Source organism: Sander vitreus, chromosome 7, assembly GCF_031162955.1.
Source record: "Sander vitreus isolate 19-12246 chromosome 7, sanVit1, whole genome shotgun sequence".
In the NCBI taxonomy this organism is placed as follows: Eukaryota; Metazoa; Chordata; class Actinopteri; order Perciformes; family Percidae; genus Sander; species Sander vitreus.
This window is the reverse complement of record NC_135861.1, coordinates 11,127,333-11,144,875: the sequence shown is the minus strand read 5'-3', so window position 1 is coordinate 11,144,875 and position 17,543 is coordinate 11,127,333. Positions and strand designations below refer to the sequence as shown.

General features: G+C 40.0%; 1 protein-coding gene across 3 annotated transcripts in view; it reads right to left on the bottom strand.

Moving 5' to 3' along the window:
* Positions 1 to 17,543, bottom strand: part of prkar2aa (protein kinase, cAMP-dependent, regulatory, type II, alpha A) — a 49,723-nt gene that overhangs the window by 7,146 nt on the left and 25,034 nt on the right. For all 3 annotated transcript variants that reach the window (XM_078254559.1, XM_078254557.1, XM_078254558.1), the window contains exons 3-5: positions 12,183 to 12,218; positions 4,073 to 4,209; positions 1,485 to 1,591 (exon numbers count right to left, since the gene is read on the bottom strand). In XM_078254559.1, coding sequence (XP_078110685.1) covers positions 1,485 to 1,591; positions 4,073 to 4,209; positions 12,183 to 12,218 — 280 coding nt within the window. The remainder of the gene's footprint in view (positions 1 to 1,484; positions 1,592 to 4,072; positions 4,210 to 12,182; positions 12,219 to 17,543) is intronic.

Genomic DNA, 17,543 nt, shown 5'->3' with positions numbered 1-17,543 from the left:
TCCTGTTTTCTTTCCTGCTTTTCTTTTTCATTTCTGTTTATCCCTCCATCTCTGTGTGCGTCCATGCTCATACCCCACCCGGCTGGTGACATTAGCTAACACCTAAATTTTCCCAGGCCAGGAAAAATCCCAGGATAGTATATGACCAGGCAGGCGCGCTGCTTGTAAAGGTCATCGCACATCTCTTGTACAGTGAGCACACTCTTAGAAAGTGTGTATGCAGATTGAACGATAGCAAACAACAAGTGGAACTAACTAAACCACGGTGCTGAAAAGATGGAATGAACAATGACCAGCCAAACACCGGTCTGTTTTCCGTTTGGTGGCAGAAGATAAGGGCCGACATCTCGAGGTCTTTTTCTAGTAGAAAAAGGGCTAGTTGGGCTCGTAAAGTCTCAGGGATCATCGTGAAAGCTCATTACAGTTGCCTCCATTATTCAAAAACAATTCAATTTAACCTTCAAACCTACAATGTTTTAATTTTTTAAAACACACATTTTTCACACAACAAGGAAAGTTGTGATGGACAGTTCTTAGCTCAAAATGTGTTATAGGAAGATAAGGAGAGCCATTTTAATGTTCCAGCAACTTAACATTGTATTCCAGCCCGGGCTACAAAACCTGTCCTGTGAAGGCCTGTGTACACAGCAACAGTTTACATTAGCAATATGGCAGGAACATTACACACAGCCTTTATAGGTGCTGTATACATAGGAACAGACATACACAACACCATAAGGTGGCTGGGCGGCTGTGGCTTAGGCGAGCCAATCGGAAGGTTGGCGGTTTGATCCCCGACCCCTGGAGTCTACATGTCCAAGTGTTCTCGGGAAAGACACTGAAGCCCAAATTGCTCTCGATGCTGGGTGTGTGAATGTTCGGAATGAGCGTCAGTGTACAAATGTGCGTGAATGGGGTGAATGATGCCTGTAGTGAGTAAAGCACTTTGAGTGGTCGCTAAGACTAGAAAGTGCTATATGAATGCAGTCCATTTACCACAATCATTAACAGTGCAGCCCAAATCAACACAAGCCCAACTGTAAAGACCAGCAAAACAGCTGCAGTGTTGAAAATCTTTCAGGTTTTTAGTGGTCCACACCATCCACTATTATTTATTGCATCAATCCTGTAAAAAAAAAGTACCTTTTAGAAAAATATACTTTTTAATTGATAACACTGTCAGATTCACTGTATGGGATTTTGTTTAGGCTGTAATTGATAGGGTTGTATTGGTTCCAGCTGTCTCTAATAGGTTTACTCCCCTCAGTGTATAAACTATACAGGTATTTACATAATACAAGTGACTCAATTTTGTCTAGACATTTAGTGAAATAAATACATACGTATCAATCATCAAATGTGCACACAGGCATCCTCCTCGCCTTCGTCGGGTTTTTTTTGCAATAACTGTCGAGCCTGTCTGTCATTAAGCTCACAAAAAACAACTGGCAGCGTTTGTGTCAACACGAGTGTCTTCCTTCTACCTCTCTATGACGTAGAAGTTATCTCCATCGTCTCCCTGGTCGATGACGTGCTCCAGGGGCTGAACTCGTAATTCAAACATGGCGTCCAGCACCTCCGAGAACTGCTCCTGAATGGGGGACGAGAGGGAGGACGTCATACACAGGTGACGTGGAGAAAGAAGGAGCAACAGTGGAAATGTGTTTGTGGAGTCCAACTATCAGCTCAAAATGACATCTAGCTCATGGGAGCGCTGCTCCTGAATGACGAAAGAAGAGGGGACACTTTCTCGTTTTACCAGCATATGCAATTTCAGAAAAATATTGGTCTCTAAGGTTTGAGTCCATCATAATGTTCGACAGATTTATCGTAGTAGATAACAGACAATAAAAAACAGAAATAGGTTTTAAAAATATGAAATTCAGTTTCAGCCAAAACAAACATGGATAAATCAAACACAGCGACATCACACAGACATATGACCGTTGGAATAGCTTTTTGGAAAACAGACAAGAGGAGGGTTTAAATATAGTTTTGTTACCCTAAACAAAAATCAAGCACATAATAAGAACATCATAACTTGGGCATTCTACGCCTTTTGGTTTCTAGACAATAAGACAAGTAGAGATCGTATTGTTGTATGTTACAATGTGCAAATATGTTTAACAAGTACTTCTTTGACCCTTTTCTCTGCAGTTCATGTAGTGAACTGTATTTCTATCTTTCGCCAACACGCTTTTTGTACAAATTTATCATGTAACTACACGTCGCGGCGACGCACGTCTATCGACCATGGCTTGGTAGCGTTGCATCCCCCCCCCCCCACTCATTTCCTGGTTCTCCTTCTCCATAAAACAACATGAAATCAAGGAGAGGGTTAACTTTTCCTGCTCCAGATGTCCCACCTTGGTCAGAAAGAACAGGGGAGACAAGATGTTTCTCTCACTATGACTCTAGAGTCAGTACTCGCTCTGAAGCTAATCGCCGTCACTCTCTCACTTCTCCCTCTACCACACACTCCCCCCCCCACACACACACACACACACGCCGGCTCGACGCACACACCAGCGCACAAGTATAAACATCAGGCCACTTACATAGGCTACGGCGAAAGCTCTGCCATAAGTGTGGTCCTTGAGGAAAGTAAAGTGAAGTTAAAATACCGAGAGAAGGGAACCCCCTGTACTTTGTAAGTAAATCCAATGCACACTTCTGCTATTAATACTACTTTTATGAAACACATAATGTTTCCTTGCTGTTGCAGCTGTAGTTTGTGGTGTCAAGTATTGGATAACATTTTCATTTACAAGTCGTTTCTAATAAGATCGCTCCATCATATATTAATGAAGCGAATATTTGATGCATGTTCTGTATAATTAAGTATGTAGTTCATGGGTTCCAAACTTTTCCAGCTCAAGACGCAAAACAAAATTTTGTGTATGCAGTCACGTGATCGGGATGTGACGGGAGTATTTTCGTGGGCTCGGGATGGGAGCGACAATTGATTCCCGTGTCACCCTCTAGTCCAAACTTACAAAAACACATCATGAATTGCCATGGCATCTACATTTAAAATAAAGAACAAAACAAACCATGAATTTTAAAAAGGCATACAAAATGCATTGCACCTCTCCACATAAACACATTGAGGCCTCCTCTGCATTTCAAATGGCTTTCGTGAAGCCAACGTTTATAAACTATTACTTGCATTTCCCTTTCGACATTATACACCCGACCGAGAGTGAGGGAATCACAGAAGTCACACTCAACGTTACCTCGGCCAGAAAGTGTGAACTAGTTTTCAGGTCGAGGTTTGGGGGGCACACAGCATCTGAGCTGAACAGACCAGTGAAGCAAAAAAGAACACTAGTCATCTATTTTAATTCGGAAAATGATTTCACATATCATAGCATTGTTGTGCATTTTACTCTACCGATTGGCAACCCAATAAAAATAGGGTCCGCGACCTATTTTGGGTCCTGACCCTAATTTGGGAAAGACTGATGTAGTCCATTAAACCACTGCCTCATTAACCCCTAAAGATAAGAAATAAGACAGACTTTATTGATCCCACAATGGGGGAATTCATTTGTTACAGCAGCTCCATGCAGCACAACAACTAAGAACAATCCACATTATATAGAAATAGGCATGTAATATACACAGTTACTGTGGGGTAGGGCAATTAACCAAAAGTTACCGAAAACAACATTATGACTATAAGTTAATAACCTAATTTCATCTATTAGTGCATTCCATCATACAAGGTTGCGACCCTGTTATTAATCGTTACTGAGGTAAATCTGCACTAAATCTTGATATTGATTTTAGTTGTATTTATGGCCCAGCCCTATTGTAGCGTTACTGTACTCCGTTGTATTACACCCAATCAGGCTTTGGGTTCTAAGTAGGCCTCAGTGTACCTGGGTCGAACACTGAATGTAAAAGGGAGCGATTAAATTGTTTGCACGAAAACATGAATAAATGAGTGGAGAAACATAATGAATGCAGATGCTTTCGTACAGGGCACAAGGAGTCCCTGAAGCTGTAAGCTAGTAATGTGTTAGTGTGTGTACATATCTCTCTTTTTGTGTACGTTGGTGATTTTTACCTGATCTAGTGTTTTGAAGAGTAGGATGTCTCGGCATGACTCCTGCAGTCTGCAGCGCTGTTCATCTGTTTTTGGGTGAACCACTCTGGGCTCCGAGTCCTCTTCGTCCTCGTCCGGGTTGAACGCCTCCGCGCACACTAGAGGGAAGACATGTAAACCCACTTTATACATTGCATTAACAGATCCTGTGTGATTACATTGTAATTAGACAGAGGAAATAACCCAGGTAAGAAAGTATTCTATGGACACGTTCAGAAACTCATTAAGCCACAGTAACAACTAAGTGTAAATGACATGAGCTTCCAAGGAAAAACTTCAAATTACCTTGGCAACAAGGATAAAAACAACAAGCAAGCCAACAGGTTGCATGCAAAATAAAGTAAAATATCACAGAACATTTATCATTATACTGTATATTCAACTGAACTACTGTAAATGCTGAGTATATTAGCACTTACAGATGCTTATTGTGATTCTACACTGATTTACAGTAAATACAGTACGTCTGTAGGTTCCACACAACAGATATCCATCAGGTGACAAAACAACTTGAAAGTGTGAAGATACATTTAAATGTCACAGATAAAATCATATATCGTGACACAATCTGGACAAAAGAATGTTTTAATGTTCTAAACACACACAAGTAGATGAGCAGAGAAAACCAAAAAGATGCCTACACAGACACTTTGTTTGCACCGAGCTGACTTTTTCAGTCCCGATACCTGGGCTATGGGCATCGGCCGATATAGAGTACCATTCACTGAGTGTTTAATTAATAAGCTGTACGTTTCACTGTGGGGAAGTGATTGGGATCATTGTTTTATGTGTAAGGCAACATCTGATTTGACTTAAATATTGCTTTCCTAACTTTGGAATACAAAATATAACAAATACATAGATATACATTAACTGAATTCTTATTTAAATAATAAATCGTGCACCGGTAACTAGGGATCGACCGATATGGATTTTTTTTAGTGCTGATGCTGATACCGATTTCTTTTCATCAGCCTTAGCCGATGACTGCCGATTTTCATGAGCTGATATTTGGAGCCGATACTGCTTTTGCGCCCACAATTTACATCATACAAATGTAAACCCTGCCACACTGGATTTGTTTTCGAAATCTGGGGCCTGTTTCACAAAACCAAGATAAGGGATTAAACCGGGATTTCCCCGTTATCCTGGATGAATTTAGCCTTGACTCGGTTTCACGAAAGCGGTGGCACATCAATCACCATGGAGATTTATTCTGTGCAGCTAGCCTGCTCCCAACCAGGCTAACAGCCAGGATTTATTTAATCCTGGAGCCTTTTCTGATCACCCAGCAGTGGTTTTACACTATTGTTATCAGCCTGGATTAAAATACTACAGGTGCATATTGCTGTTCCTTTAAGTACTGTTATTATTTAAAGTTGTGATCATTTTTTTAAATAATTATTCATGTGACAGTCATTGTTACCGTTATATTGCTGTATGAAGACTGCTGTTCATATTGTTGTTAGAAGTTTGATGAATATATTATGGCAGTTGTTGAGATAATTAGAAAAGGCTGATAACATTTCAAATGTGTTTTAAATGAAGTCTGTTACTAAGGGCAATACAGACAATGATGTATATTTCTATAGTTGACCAATGCACCTTGAATTATTTTAGTTGATTCATTTTTTTTTAATTCTTTAACAATAAGGATCATGTTTGTTCAGCTTCCATGTGCATTGTATTTGGCATTCTTAGCACACAATTTGTGTTGTCCAGTAAACTGGGACTATAATATGGGAGGACTGTACAATTTTAAGAACGTATCCTAATTGTACAATCCTCCCAAATTATAGTCTTAGTTCACTGGACCAGTAACTATCTAGTGACGTAGGCTACTATTCATTCATGTAACAACAGGGAGAGGACACCCCAATGGTTTTTGACCTTATATTTTGCTGGGGGGGGGGGAAATAACTGATGAATATACTCTGTTCCATTCATTGTTTAGAGTTTACAGTGTGCATGGGATTTATCACTTAATTATCTTAAGAGTCCTTAATCTTAGAGTCCAATTTCTTCAGTGTCTTTATTTTCTATGTCCATATATACAAGGGAGCAAGGCATATAATATGTAGAGAAGGAAACCCGTCCTCTATAAAAAATAAAAAAAAACGAGAGAAAAAGCATGGCAGATAATAGCGGACAGACTGAAAGACAGTCTAAAAATATACATTTATGAACTACTGCTCTTAACTGAAACCATTCAATGAGTCACTTGTCATTTGCAAAAACGAACAGTTGTACACTTTGCATTAAAAGCGAGCAGTGGAAGTTAATATGACTTAGGAAATGTATATTTTAGCCCATGAGAGAGAGGGAGGAACAGAGTGAAAGAGATATTTACGCATCATACTCTAGCGTTGTAGAAAATTGATCTTCATGGTAAATTTCCTGAGTAACATTATCTTCTGCTTACTTTTAAGGCAAAGAGTACAACTGTTAATTTGTGCAAATGATTAGTAGCTTAATCCTTGAATGGAATGATTATGACGGTTTCAATTCAGAGCAGTGGTCAGTTAATGTATATATTTAGGCTACTTACGCATTCAGTCGGTCCGTGTCCGGTCGGGTTTCTTTTCTTTTTATACAAATAATGTGTTTCACGTCATCATACTTCCACAAGAAGCTGCTGCTCACTATGTATAAAGTATGTACAATGCGTATTCTCCATTTTGGCATCAGTAAAGTGGGAAAAAAAAAGCGAAAAAAAAAAAAAAAACTCATCGAACGCAGCAGTAAAAACACAAATATCTGCCCGATATATCGGCCGGCCGATAAAATCGGTCTATCACTACCGGTTACTTGGTTAAAAAAAAAAAAATTCATCAAAATGAAGAGGAATTACAATTCAAATGTAAAGCCTCTAAATGTAGCAACAAATTGGTCAAAAGTTAACAGGAATTAAAATTCTAGTATATAATGTATATAGTTTATAGAATTGAATTAAATGGACCTATTTGAGTCAGTATCAGCCCAATATCCCATATCAATATTTGATCGGTGCATCCCCAACTGTATCCACCTTGTTTTCACACACACACACACACACACACACACACACACACACAGGAAAGTACAACACAAAATGAGGTGATGGCCTACAGGAGAAGGGGACATCATTACTACAGGACACAGAGGAGCCCTAAAGTGAGGAAATGCCACATGCTAGGGGTGGTACGGTTCATGAAAAACCATGCGAACCGCTCGGTTCGCATGTCTCGGTGTGTGCGTGTGTCGCACGGTTCATCAGTACACTGTTGTTGTTCTCTTGTTGCACTCTACTGCACACTTAGTAACCAGAAAAACAGAAATGCCTAATCATTGTTGTACAATGTGCACTAACCACTTACTGCCATAGTGCCCACTTTCGACACCTATGTTGAAACACTTACTGGAAACGACGAGGGGGATGAGCAACATGAACGCAACACATGGCAGCTGATTGGACGAACGCGTCACGTGGTTGTTGCTGCTCCCGACTTTCAAAACGGACTCCAATGGCGTCTCGTTCTGAATACGATCTCGTATTTTACGAAAATAGTTCACCGAAAAGTGTTTCTGAAAACATTTTAAGCGAGAAATAGGCCATACAGTTGCTGAATCGGTTGTTGTTTTTTTTAAATCGACAAAGGTCAGTTTAAAAGTTTCGTCAGATTTTGAGAGTCGCCGAGCCGACCGCTCCTCAGGTGGAGTGTGGAGCGCTGCAGGTCACGTCACATGCAGAAATGTCAAGTGGGAGAGATGAGGAAGGCTGCCGGGAGTTGGAGGATGCGCCAGCGTCAGTATAGTCTGGTGTGTGGGAACATTTTGGATAGAGGTCGACCGATATGGGTTGTCTCTGGCCGATGCCGATCTTTAGAAATCAGGGTCAGCCGATGGCCGATAAATGCTGCCGATTTATTTTGGCTGATATTTGGCCGATATGTGCTTGTTTTTTAAACCTCTATTTGAAAGATAAAATGTAACACTAATATACACAGAATTTCTCAACAAAAACATTTATTGAACATCTACACTTGTATACTTCAATTAAAAATGTATAATGTAAAAAACAATGTATGAAAAATATATTAAACAAAACAGGTAAGAAGAAAAACTTTTCAATGAAAAAATAAAGTGTAGTGCACTCAGCAGCATTTATTAAACTTCTGAGAATACAAATCTGAAAGCTTCACAGAAAGTGACATGTTATTAATCTCAACACTATTTCCTCCTAACTCCTGTTGAATCACATCAGACTAGGGCTCTCTAAAGTCAGTTCTTGTTCACCTTGTTTGTTAGATCATTGTTCATTTATTGAAGTGTTTTATCTGTGTTTTGGGGACCCTACGGTTACATGTCCTGTTGCACTCATTAGGATCTTATCTGAGCAGAGTTCTGTCATTCAAACAACTCTTAGTTGTAATTTAAAACTGGTCCAGCCAATTTAATACAATTAAGGGTTTTATTCGTGCTCGAGTCCATAGATGCAGTTAATGGATACAGGCACGGAGAACTGAAGGCTCTGTTAGCAACGATTAGCTCAGTTAGCGGTTAGCTCCGTTAGCGGTTAGCTCCAGTTAGCTCCGTTACAGGAGTGGATGAGACCGCCACGGACAGGGGTAACAACCAGACTGATAAATGACATGTGGGGAGCTTCCACAGCGGTGTGGCCGCGGCGTTTTATACGGTTTTATTAGTACAGTTAATCCCTAGGCAAGAACAGCAGCAACATGCTACTACTAACGGTAGCGTCTGAGCCTGAAGTGACTGCGCGAGACACACGGCAAGACTTTATGAGGGGAGGGGCTGGAGGCAGCTGGTCTGGGTGCGCTGTAAAAAATGTCACCTATTCATGTTTTTAACACTAGGCTGCCCGCAGATACGCCTGCCTATTAATCGGCTTGATATACTGGGATATTGGCCGATGCCGATTATGTTAAAAAATGCCAAAAATCGGCCGATTAATCGGTCAACCTCTAATTTTGGATTTCATGTTGACAGCGGAAATAAAACAATAGATAGAACTGCCACTGTATGCATGTATTGTGCAACATGCATTCAATATGCCAATTTCAGCTATATATCATATGCTGAAGTATATTTCTGAGTGTTAAAGATTAAAAGAAAAAATAACAAGAACTGTACAGAACCGAAAACCGTGACCCTAAAACCGTGATACGAACCGAACCGTGGATTTTGTGAACCGTACCACCCCTACCACACGCAACATGTTTTCCCACACTGGATGACAAACCCTGACAAGGTCATTTTCTAACTGTCACTATGTATCTGTGTTTCCTCCAACTCTGTAGAGACACACTCCACTTCTCACGTGACATTTTCACAAAACACATGGATGTCTGCAGGAGTGCATGTGCAATCATGAGCGTAACGTCTTATCTCTCAGCATTCATGTTTGAAGCAGTGTGACTCTGGAGTGTCAACGTGTTTCCTCCTTTAGTTCAGCTTGTTTGGACTGGTAGATATAATGGACCCATCTAAAAGCAGTTAAAATGTGAGCTTGTGACGCAGCTAATTAAGCATGAACATATTCTGTACCAACGACAAGACACAACCCCAAAACACAAGGGTTTCATGAGCATGAAGACACAGGTGTTAGTATTTAAATGATCAGCTTTGTGTGTTCTTCCTGAATGTCATTGAAAATAAGATAATACAGGCAGAGTCCTTGCAGCGCCTGTGTTCGAATCCGACCTGCGGCCCTTTGCTGCGTGTCACCCCCCTCTCTCTCCCCCTTTCATCTCTATAGGCACCATCTAATAAAATGAAAAAAAAGGCCAAAAAATAGTCTTATAAAAAATAAAAAATAGACCGGTCCATCATAGCCAAAGCTCAAGTTGCCGGAATCAGATGCGTTTTGTTTCCCCCACGCTGCCAAAACCTCTGTCTATCCCTGGCAGGATGACAGGAAACAGAAACACCAGCCAATAAACACACTACTTGTGCGTTTTGTTTACAAGATCCCTTGTAACAGGTCAGTGTGATTAAATCTAATGCAAATATGTAATCAAGTCATCATTTTCACCCTGCTTTCGGGCCAAAGAAACTAAATTGTAGATGTGATTGTGGCCTTATGTTTCTAACTACTTTCCCTTAACCTTTCTCATCTACAAATTCAGTTACTGCTTTTCTACATTTCTTAAAATGCTTTTAAAGCGGAGCAAACGTGCCAGGGAGTAAAGTTATTTTGTGGATACACATTTCTCTACCCTGAATGACAAAGTAAAGGCATATTACTGAATATATACAGTATGTGAACACTGGAAAATAACTAAACTTTAATACTGAATGTAAGCAATACTAAAGACAATCTTTCTATGATGAAATCTCTAGCTCATATGGGAAACCAGCTGATTAACTAATGGCTTTTTTCAATAGAAAATGTATTTTCTGAAATAATGAAACAAGTTCTTTGGAAGACCCAAACATATTTAATGTGTGTGTTGATTTTAAAAGTCACTGAAGGTTGGGTCTGATACAATGGGCAACACTGATGTGCAAATTGTTCTCTTGTTGCACTCTACTGCACACTTAGTAACCAGAAAAACAGAAATGCCTAATCAATGTAATTCAATACAATACAATAAGTAGCCTTGCATTGACTACTATCTTACTTTAAAGAGAAACTCAACAACCTCTCACCTTGCTGCAGTGATGTACATGTGTACTCCAGGACCCTGTGACATCACTGTTGGGTGTAGTTACAGGTGAAACAAAGTACACTTAACCCCACCCAGAGTGATGCTGGCTGTGGTCTGAGGACTTTTAAACCGAGAGGGCAATTAAACATTGCTTCTCAGCTTGGTGTAAAGTTGCTCTTTAAAAGTTCAGTTTTTGTTGAGAATACAGCTTTAAATCGGTGATTCAGTACTTTATAGTTAGTGACGTTGTTGCATTATTCAGTACATTTAATATACATATATACACACACACACACACACACACAGAGAGAGAGAGAGAACGAGAGAGAGACAGACAGACAAAACAAACAAGCATGCAAATGCTCGCAGCCGGAAAAATGATCAAGCTCATTTTTTTTTTTTATCGTGCGATTAATTGATTTATTGACTGACTATCGCGACAGGCCTACTTGTCCTACGCATTCGAACAATTATCGATGGAACATAAAAACATAAACTACATGTGTCCAGGAAAGCATGGCACATCAGATGAAGCATTTGTCATGATAAAAGGGGTAGATTTTCCCCCTGAGAAAACACACAACACAAAACATCTGCAAAAGAAAACTACATACAATACAAACTGAAAAAGGACCTTTGCAGTAACATCTGTGGAAAACACAAAGAGCATCATATTTACACTCCATCTTTGTTGTTGTATTAACACAATTTCTCTTCAGGGCTCAAAAAGGATCAGAATGTCTTACACCATTACTACTACAAAAGGTCTACTTGTACTACACAACATTTTTGCAACAACAAAGAAACGTCGAACCACTTAGTTTACCACATCATAAAAGGAAGGTACTCTATACAACTGGAGGTTATATATACAAAGTACAAAACAGTACAACAAAGTTGACAACTTATACAAATTAACACCCCATACTCCACAAAGAAGCTTTATGACGCGGTGGTATACAGTAGACTGCAGGGTTAACAGTGACAGTCGGACAGCAGTAAAGATAAACATCAGCGGACACACCCAGAGCCTAATCAACTGTTCTGTGACGGCTGACGACATTCAATTACTCATGTGTAAACACTAGACGGGTACGGACGAAGCGTGAGAAAACGAGAGAGCGAGCGAGAGAAACAGATTCACACAAAACCCAAAACACACTGCAGTGGTGCTTCTTAATACTGTGTTTTAAAATCATGACATACGCAAATACACTTATTACCAAAACATCAAGGACAGACACACAAATTAGTAAGTCTACCAGTTGGCCTCAACATGCATGACACACAATAACGCAGACACAGACACATTGGCAGTGAGGTGTGCAATGTTGTCCCTAGTGTGAATTACACTTAAGGGACATGACGTCAAACATATGCATATACACAGACATGCTGATATATACACACACACCCCTTACCTGACACTCTCCTGTTGAATCTGCTGGGTGGTGGAGCTGTGGAAGGAGAGAGAAAAGAGAGGTGAAATTAACATTGCTTTTACATGACATGTAATACGATTTTGTGATTGCTTTGAAATCCTCATTACCATTATCTGCCACACACACACACACACACACACACACACACACACACACACACACACACACACACACACACACACACACACACACACACACACACACACACACACACACACACACACACACACACACACACACACACACACACACACACACACACACACACACACACCCTGAAGCCAGACAGATATTAGTGGATTAACAAATAACTTAATAAGAGCCCTCATAGCTACGTGTTTAGAAGTAAAATATGTATGAGAAATTATGTATTAGAAGAGAGAAAGGATGAAAAGGTTATGGCAGTTAGGTTATTATCAAATCTGTTACACTGTGGCTTCATTACACCATGTTCTAACAGCTCCCATTACATATTTAATCAATTAAGTCTGTCTGAACCAGCAACACATTTGTTTCCCCAAATATTGAGGTGCCCTATCTTTAATTGTGATGCCAGTGTCATGTAATCCGAGAGGTTTGCTGTTTGTTTATGTTTTGACTTGACAAGCAGACTTGTCTGTGCCAGTGTAGCCAGCCTCAAGCTGGATTCACAGATGATGTTGGGACACTGTTAACATTCCTGAGCCATCAGGATGGCGCATCTGATGTTTCCTTTGACCCCCCTGTAGATCTCTGTATTACATACATAATTTTGCTGCTGCTCTTTCAGACCTTGCATCTAAGCATCACTGAAGTGCCAATAATATGGCGTTAAATTAAACCCATGAGTGTGATGTTGCGATTATACAAGAGTTACCAATAAAATGTATAACGGTTTTCATATTGTGGGGCAATTCACTATCAAAATAAAAAAAAGAGCAACAGAGACGATTTCTAGTCCCTCCCTGTTTAGTCAGCCAGTCAACTGAAGCTAGCGTTAGCTTTGTAGTAGGGCTGTCAGCGTTAACGCGTTAATCGCGATGCGATTAAGGGCTGACGCAATGCGATTGTTTTTCTTTTCTTTTTTAAATCGCATGCCGGCATTTAGTAATGTACTTTTTTGACCCTTTGCAGCACCGTTACTTATCAAGCTGCCACTTCCTAATAACACATCCTGCTGCTGCAGGCATGATGGAGAAAGACAGCAGCAATGAAATCCCGGTTTTTATTTTCCAAAACTCGCATATATATATAACCCAATCAAGGTACACTGGTTCAATCAAACTTGCTTTTGATTGTTAATATGTACTTAAAAACTGTTCTGAAACGCAAAATAGAATTTTAATCATATAATAAAATATGCGATTAACAATAGAAATTCATCGATTAAAAAAAATGTATATGTATGTATGCACCCAATGCAAACAAATGTTTCGTGGCTGTTTTTTAATTTTTTATTCTATAGGGTAGTGGGTAATTAGTCATATGCTGTAAACAAGTCTAGTTCCATCCATCCATTTTCTGCTGCTTATCTAGGCCAATACCTTATCTGGTATTGGGTTCACATAGCAGCAGCCCTCTTTGGTTTTTTTCAGGCTTGGCCCAACTGAACCTAGGGCTAAGACTGAGGCAAGTCTTGCCCATCTTAGCCAGTTAACAAGGGTAGTTTGCTAGTAAAATACTGAGGGTGGTAGATATATAAAAGCACGCACTATAAATGTTTTAGTCTCAATTAAAATTAATAGAACACAATAGCTTTATGTCTATGTCAGCAACCGTTTGATACAGAGCCCAGATTTAACCAATGTTTGTAACAACATCAAACCAAACAGGAAAAACATCCTGTGCAAGGCAGAGGATGATTCTAGGAAATGTCTTAACAGCAGCTGTAATCAAGTTTAATTTCTGGTCATGATTTCAGTGCTGTGCACTTGACACGAGACAGTATTCATCAGAGTAGAGACAGCCTGGAAGGACACTGCTGGATATGAATATGTGATAATAAAGTGGCAAGTCAAGAGAGAGCCACAACTGTTAGTATGAGGGATATATTAAATGGCTTTGTGTGTGCATGCACAGTCAACACTGTGTATGTCTGAATTTTTTGTGTATGGCCTTGGGCAGTATTTGAGTATCTATAGAAGCATCCTGACCTGGTGAATGTGTGTACAGGGTGTTAATTTACGCACAAAGAGACTGAGGTCAGGGTTCTAAACACCTGCTTTTTAACGCTGGGCTGTTACTAGCTAGCATGGACACACGCGCACACACACACACAAACACACACCACCGTATCACCATCCTCTCTGAGTCTATTAGCTCTAGACTGTGAAGATGGGAGCCTAGGGTAAACTCACACATACACACCACTTTCCCCTAGTCACCTGGGGAGATGACAGTTTAACGCTCTACTCTCCATGGAGATCACTCTCAGTATCACTCAACACAGATCAAGCAACAGGATGTCTTGGCTACTGCTGCACTGACATTTGTGGCATCTGCAAGGGAAACTTCTATTGCTCTTTTTAAGGGATTTCCTAAAAACAAGTATGTGATTGTGAGGAATTATACACAGAAAAAATGCATTAAGAGTGATTTTGGCATTGTATGCATGTGTTAACTCTTACGTGGGTTGTCTCTGGCCGATGCCGATCTTTAGAAATCAGGGTCAGCCGATGGCCGATAAATGCTGCCGATTTATTTTGGCTGATATTTGGCCGATATGTGCTTGTTTTTAAACCTCTATTTGAAAGATAAAATGTAACACTAATATACACAGAATTTCTCAACAAAAACATTTATTGAACATCTACACTTGTATACTTCAATTAAAAATGTATAATGTAAAAACATAATGTATGAAAAATATATTAAACAAAACAGGTAAGAAGAAAAACTTTTCAATGAAAAAATAAAGTGTAGTGCACTCAGCAGCATTTATTAAACTTCTGAGAATACAAATCTGAAAGCTTCACAGAAAGTGACATGTTATTAATCTCAACACTATTTCCTCCTAACTCCTGTTGAATCACATCAGACTAGGGCTCTCTAAAGTCAGTTCTTGTTCACCTTGTTTGTTAGATCATTGTTCATTTATTGAAGTGTTTTATCTGTGTTTTGGGGACCCTACGGTTACATGTCCTGTTGCACTCATTAGGATCTTATCTGAGCAGAGTTCTGTCATTCAAACAACTCTTAGTTGTAATTTAAAACTGGTCCAGCCAATTTAATACAATTAAGGGTTTTATTCGTGCTCGAGTCCATAGATGCAGTTAATGGATACAGGCACGGAGAACTGAAGGCTCTGTTAGCAACGATTAGCTCCATTAGCGGTTAGCTCCGTTAGAGGAGTGGATGAGACTGCCACGGACAGGGGTAACAACCAGACTCTGATAAATGACATTTGGGGAGCTTCCACAGCGGTGTGGCCGCGGTGTTTTATACGGTTTTATTAGTACAGTTAATCCCTAGGCAAGAACAGCAGCAACATGCTACTACTAACGGTAGCGTCTGAGCCTGAAGTGACTGCGCGAGACACACGGCAAGACTTCACGAGGGGAGGGGCTGGAGGCAGCTGGTCTGGGTGCGCTGTAAAAAATGTCACCTATTCATGTTTTTAACACTAGGCTGCCCGCAGATACGCCTGCCTATTAATCGGCTTGATATACTGGGATATTGGCCGATGCCGATTATGTTAAAAAATGCCAAAATTCGGCCGATTAAATCGGCCAACCTCTAAAATGTACCAAACAGCTAAACTTGTCCTTGGGAGATTTCCCTGCAGGCCACGGTACATTCTGACCATTTACCAATCCAAACAAAGCGAAACCATGGCTCTATTAAACAAGCTCTTAAATGGCACCCTGTTAGACCGACTCTACACAAAGCAGAGGCATATAATATAATAGTACCTCAGAAGACTGGATGTGTAATTTTAATGAAGGTTAGTGGAGACAGGAAGAGGACCCATTCTAATTATCTCAGCACTGGGTGCAGGAGGTGCACAATTAATTACAATTGAAGAATGATACAAAAACCAATGTTTGGGACAAAAACAAATGTCTCACAAGAACGGTTCAAATTATTCTATTTCCATTTAAATTATTCTAAATTTATGATTAAACATCACCAGTTTAACATGTTTTTGTATTTAATGGCCATATTTGTGTACTGATATTCATTTAATCTTCTAAGCACATTTTAGAAGATTGTTGAATCAGATGGCCAATAGGCATTGATTAGGTGCTGGATCCAGTATGTTAAACCTACATTGTGTAATTTTTTTGAGTCGATTCTTAGCAAAAAACTCTGTTCTTTCACAAATATGTGCTCATTCATGTGCAATTACTTCCACCAACTAATCAAAGTATTCACGTAAGCGTAGAATCTGACATTCAGAATCATTCAGAATACCTATGAGCGACTCGCTCGAATGATGGCAGCCATGTAGCGCTTCCATCTTTAAAATACATTAGCCAAAGAGGGACATACCCCCGCATTTCGCCCTCTTACACATATTGGCACCGTGACAAATGCAAGGGGGAGATTACTCGCCAGGGAAGCCCAAAGTTAATATTCAAATGGCTAGAACAGCTGCGTGTAAACGATGGAGAGAGCTCATTTCGGGTTCGACCACCGTAGGAGGAAGGGCTAGAAAGTAATATTCAATTGATTGTTATATACAATTTCACCGCTAGATGGAAGAAATTGTTACACAATGTAGCTTTAAGAATTACAACTCAATGCAAGCCATACTATTTTACAGATACAGAATGTATACCTATAGGTGTGCCACTACATAATATTGTAGCACAGTAACAACAAACATGGCTGGAAGTGTAATGGCTACCGGCTCCAAGGTGGAGGACCAGTTAGTTCAGAAAAGGGGAGCGACTTCAGTAGTGTGGAAGTGGTTGAGTCAATTCTTTGACCTGCGAGTCTTTGTCTCCCACACTGTGGCAGTACAAGAAGAAATCCCTCTGGCTATTACGATCCCAATGTGACTGTTGTTAAAGCTTTAGTGCGTAACTTTTTGATATTAATGAACGTCCGTTACATTCAAGCCATTGCCAAATGAGTTGCTACAAAGCTAATTAAGACTATCAGCTCCACACAACTCTCTGTATTTCTCAGTATGGCAGTGTTCAGAAGATTGTGGCGTCCGGTGACTTTCCAGCGCAAAAACTTGAGTGAAGATAACTGCCTCAGAGTCCATCATGTTTTTTTTAATCCTCCGTGTCCTCCTTGTCCCCCCCCCCCCAGTGCACGGTCACGGAAGGCTTGTATCATGTGAACGCACAGACAGTTTTGTTGTCATTACTTAGACTTCTTCATGGGGGTGGCATAAACTACACACTATGG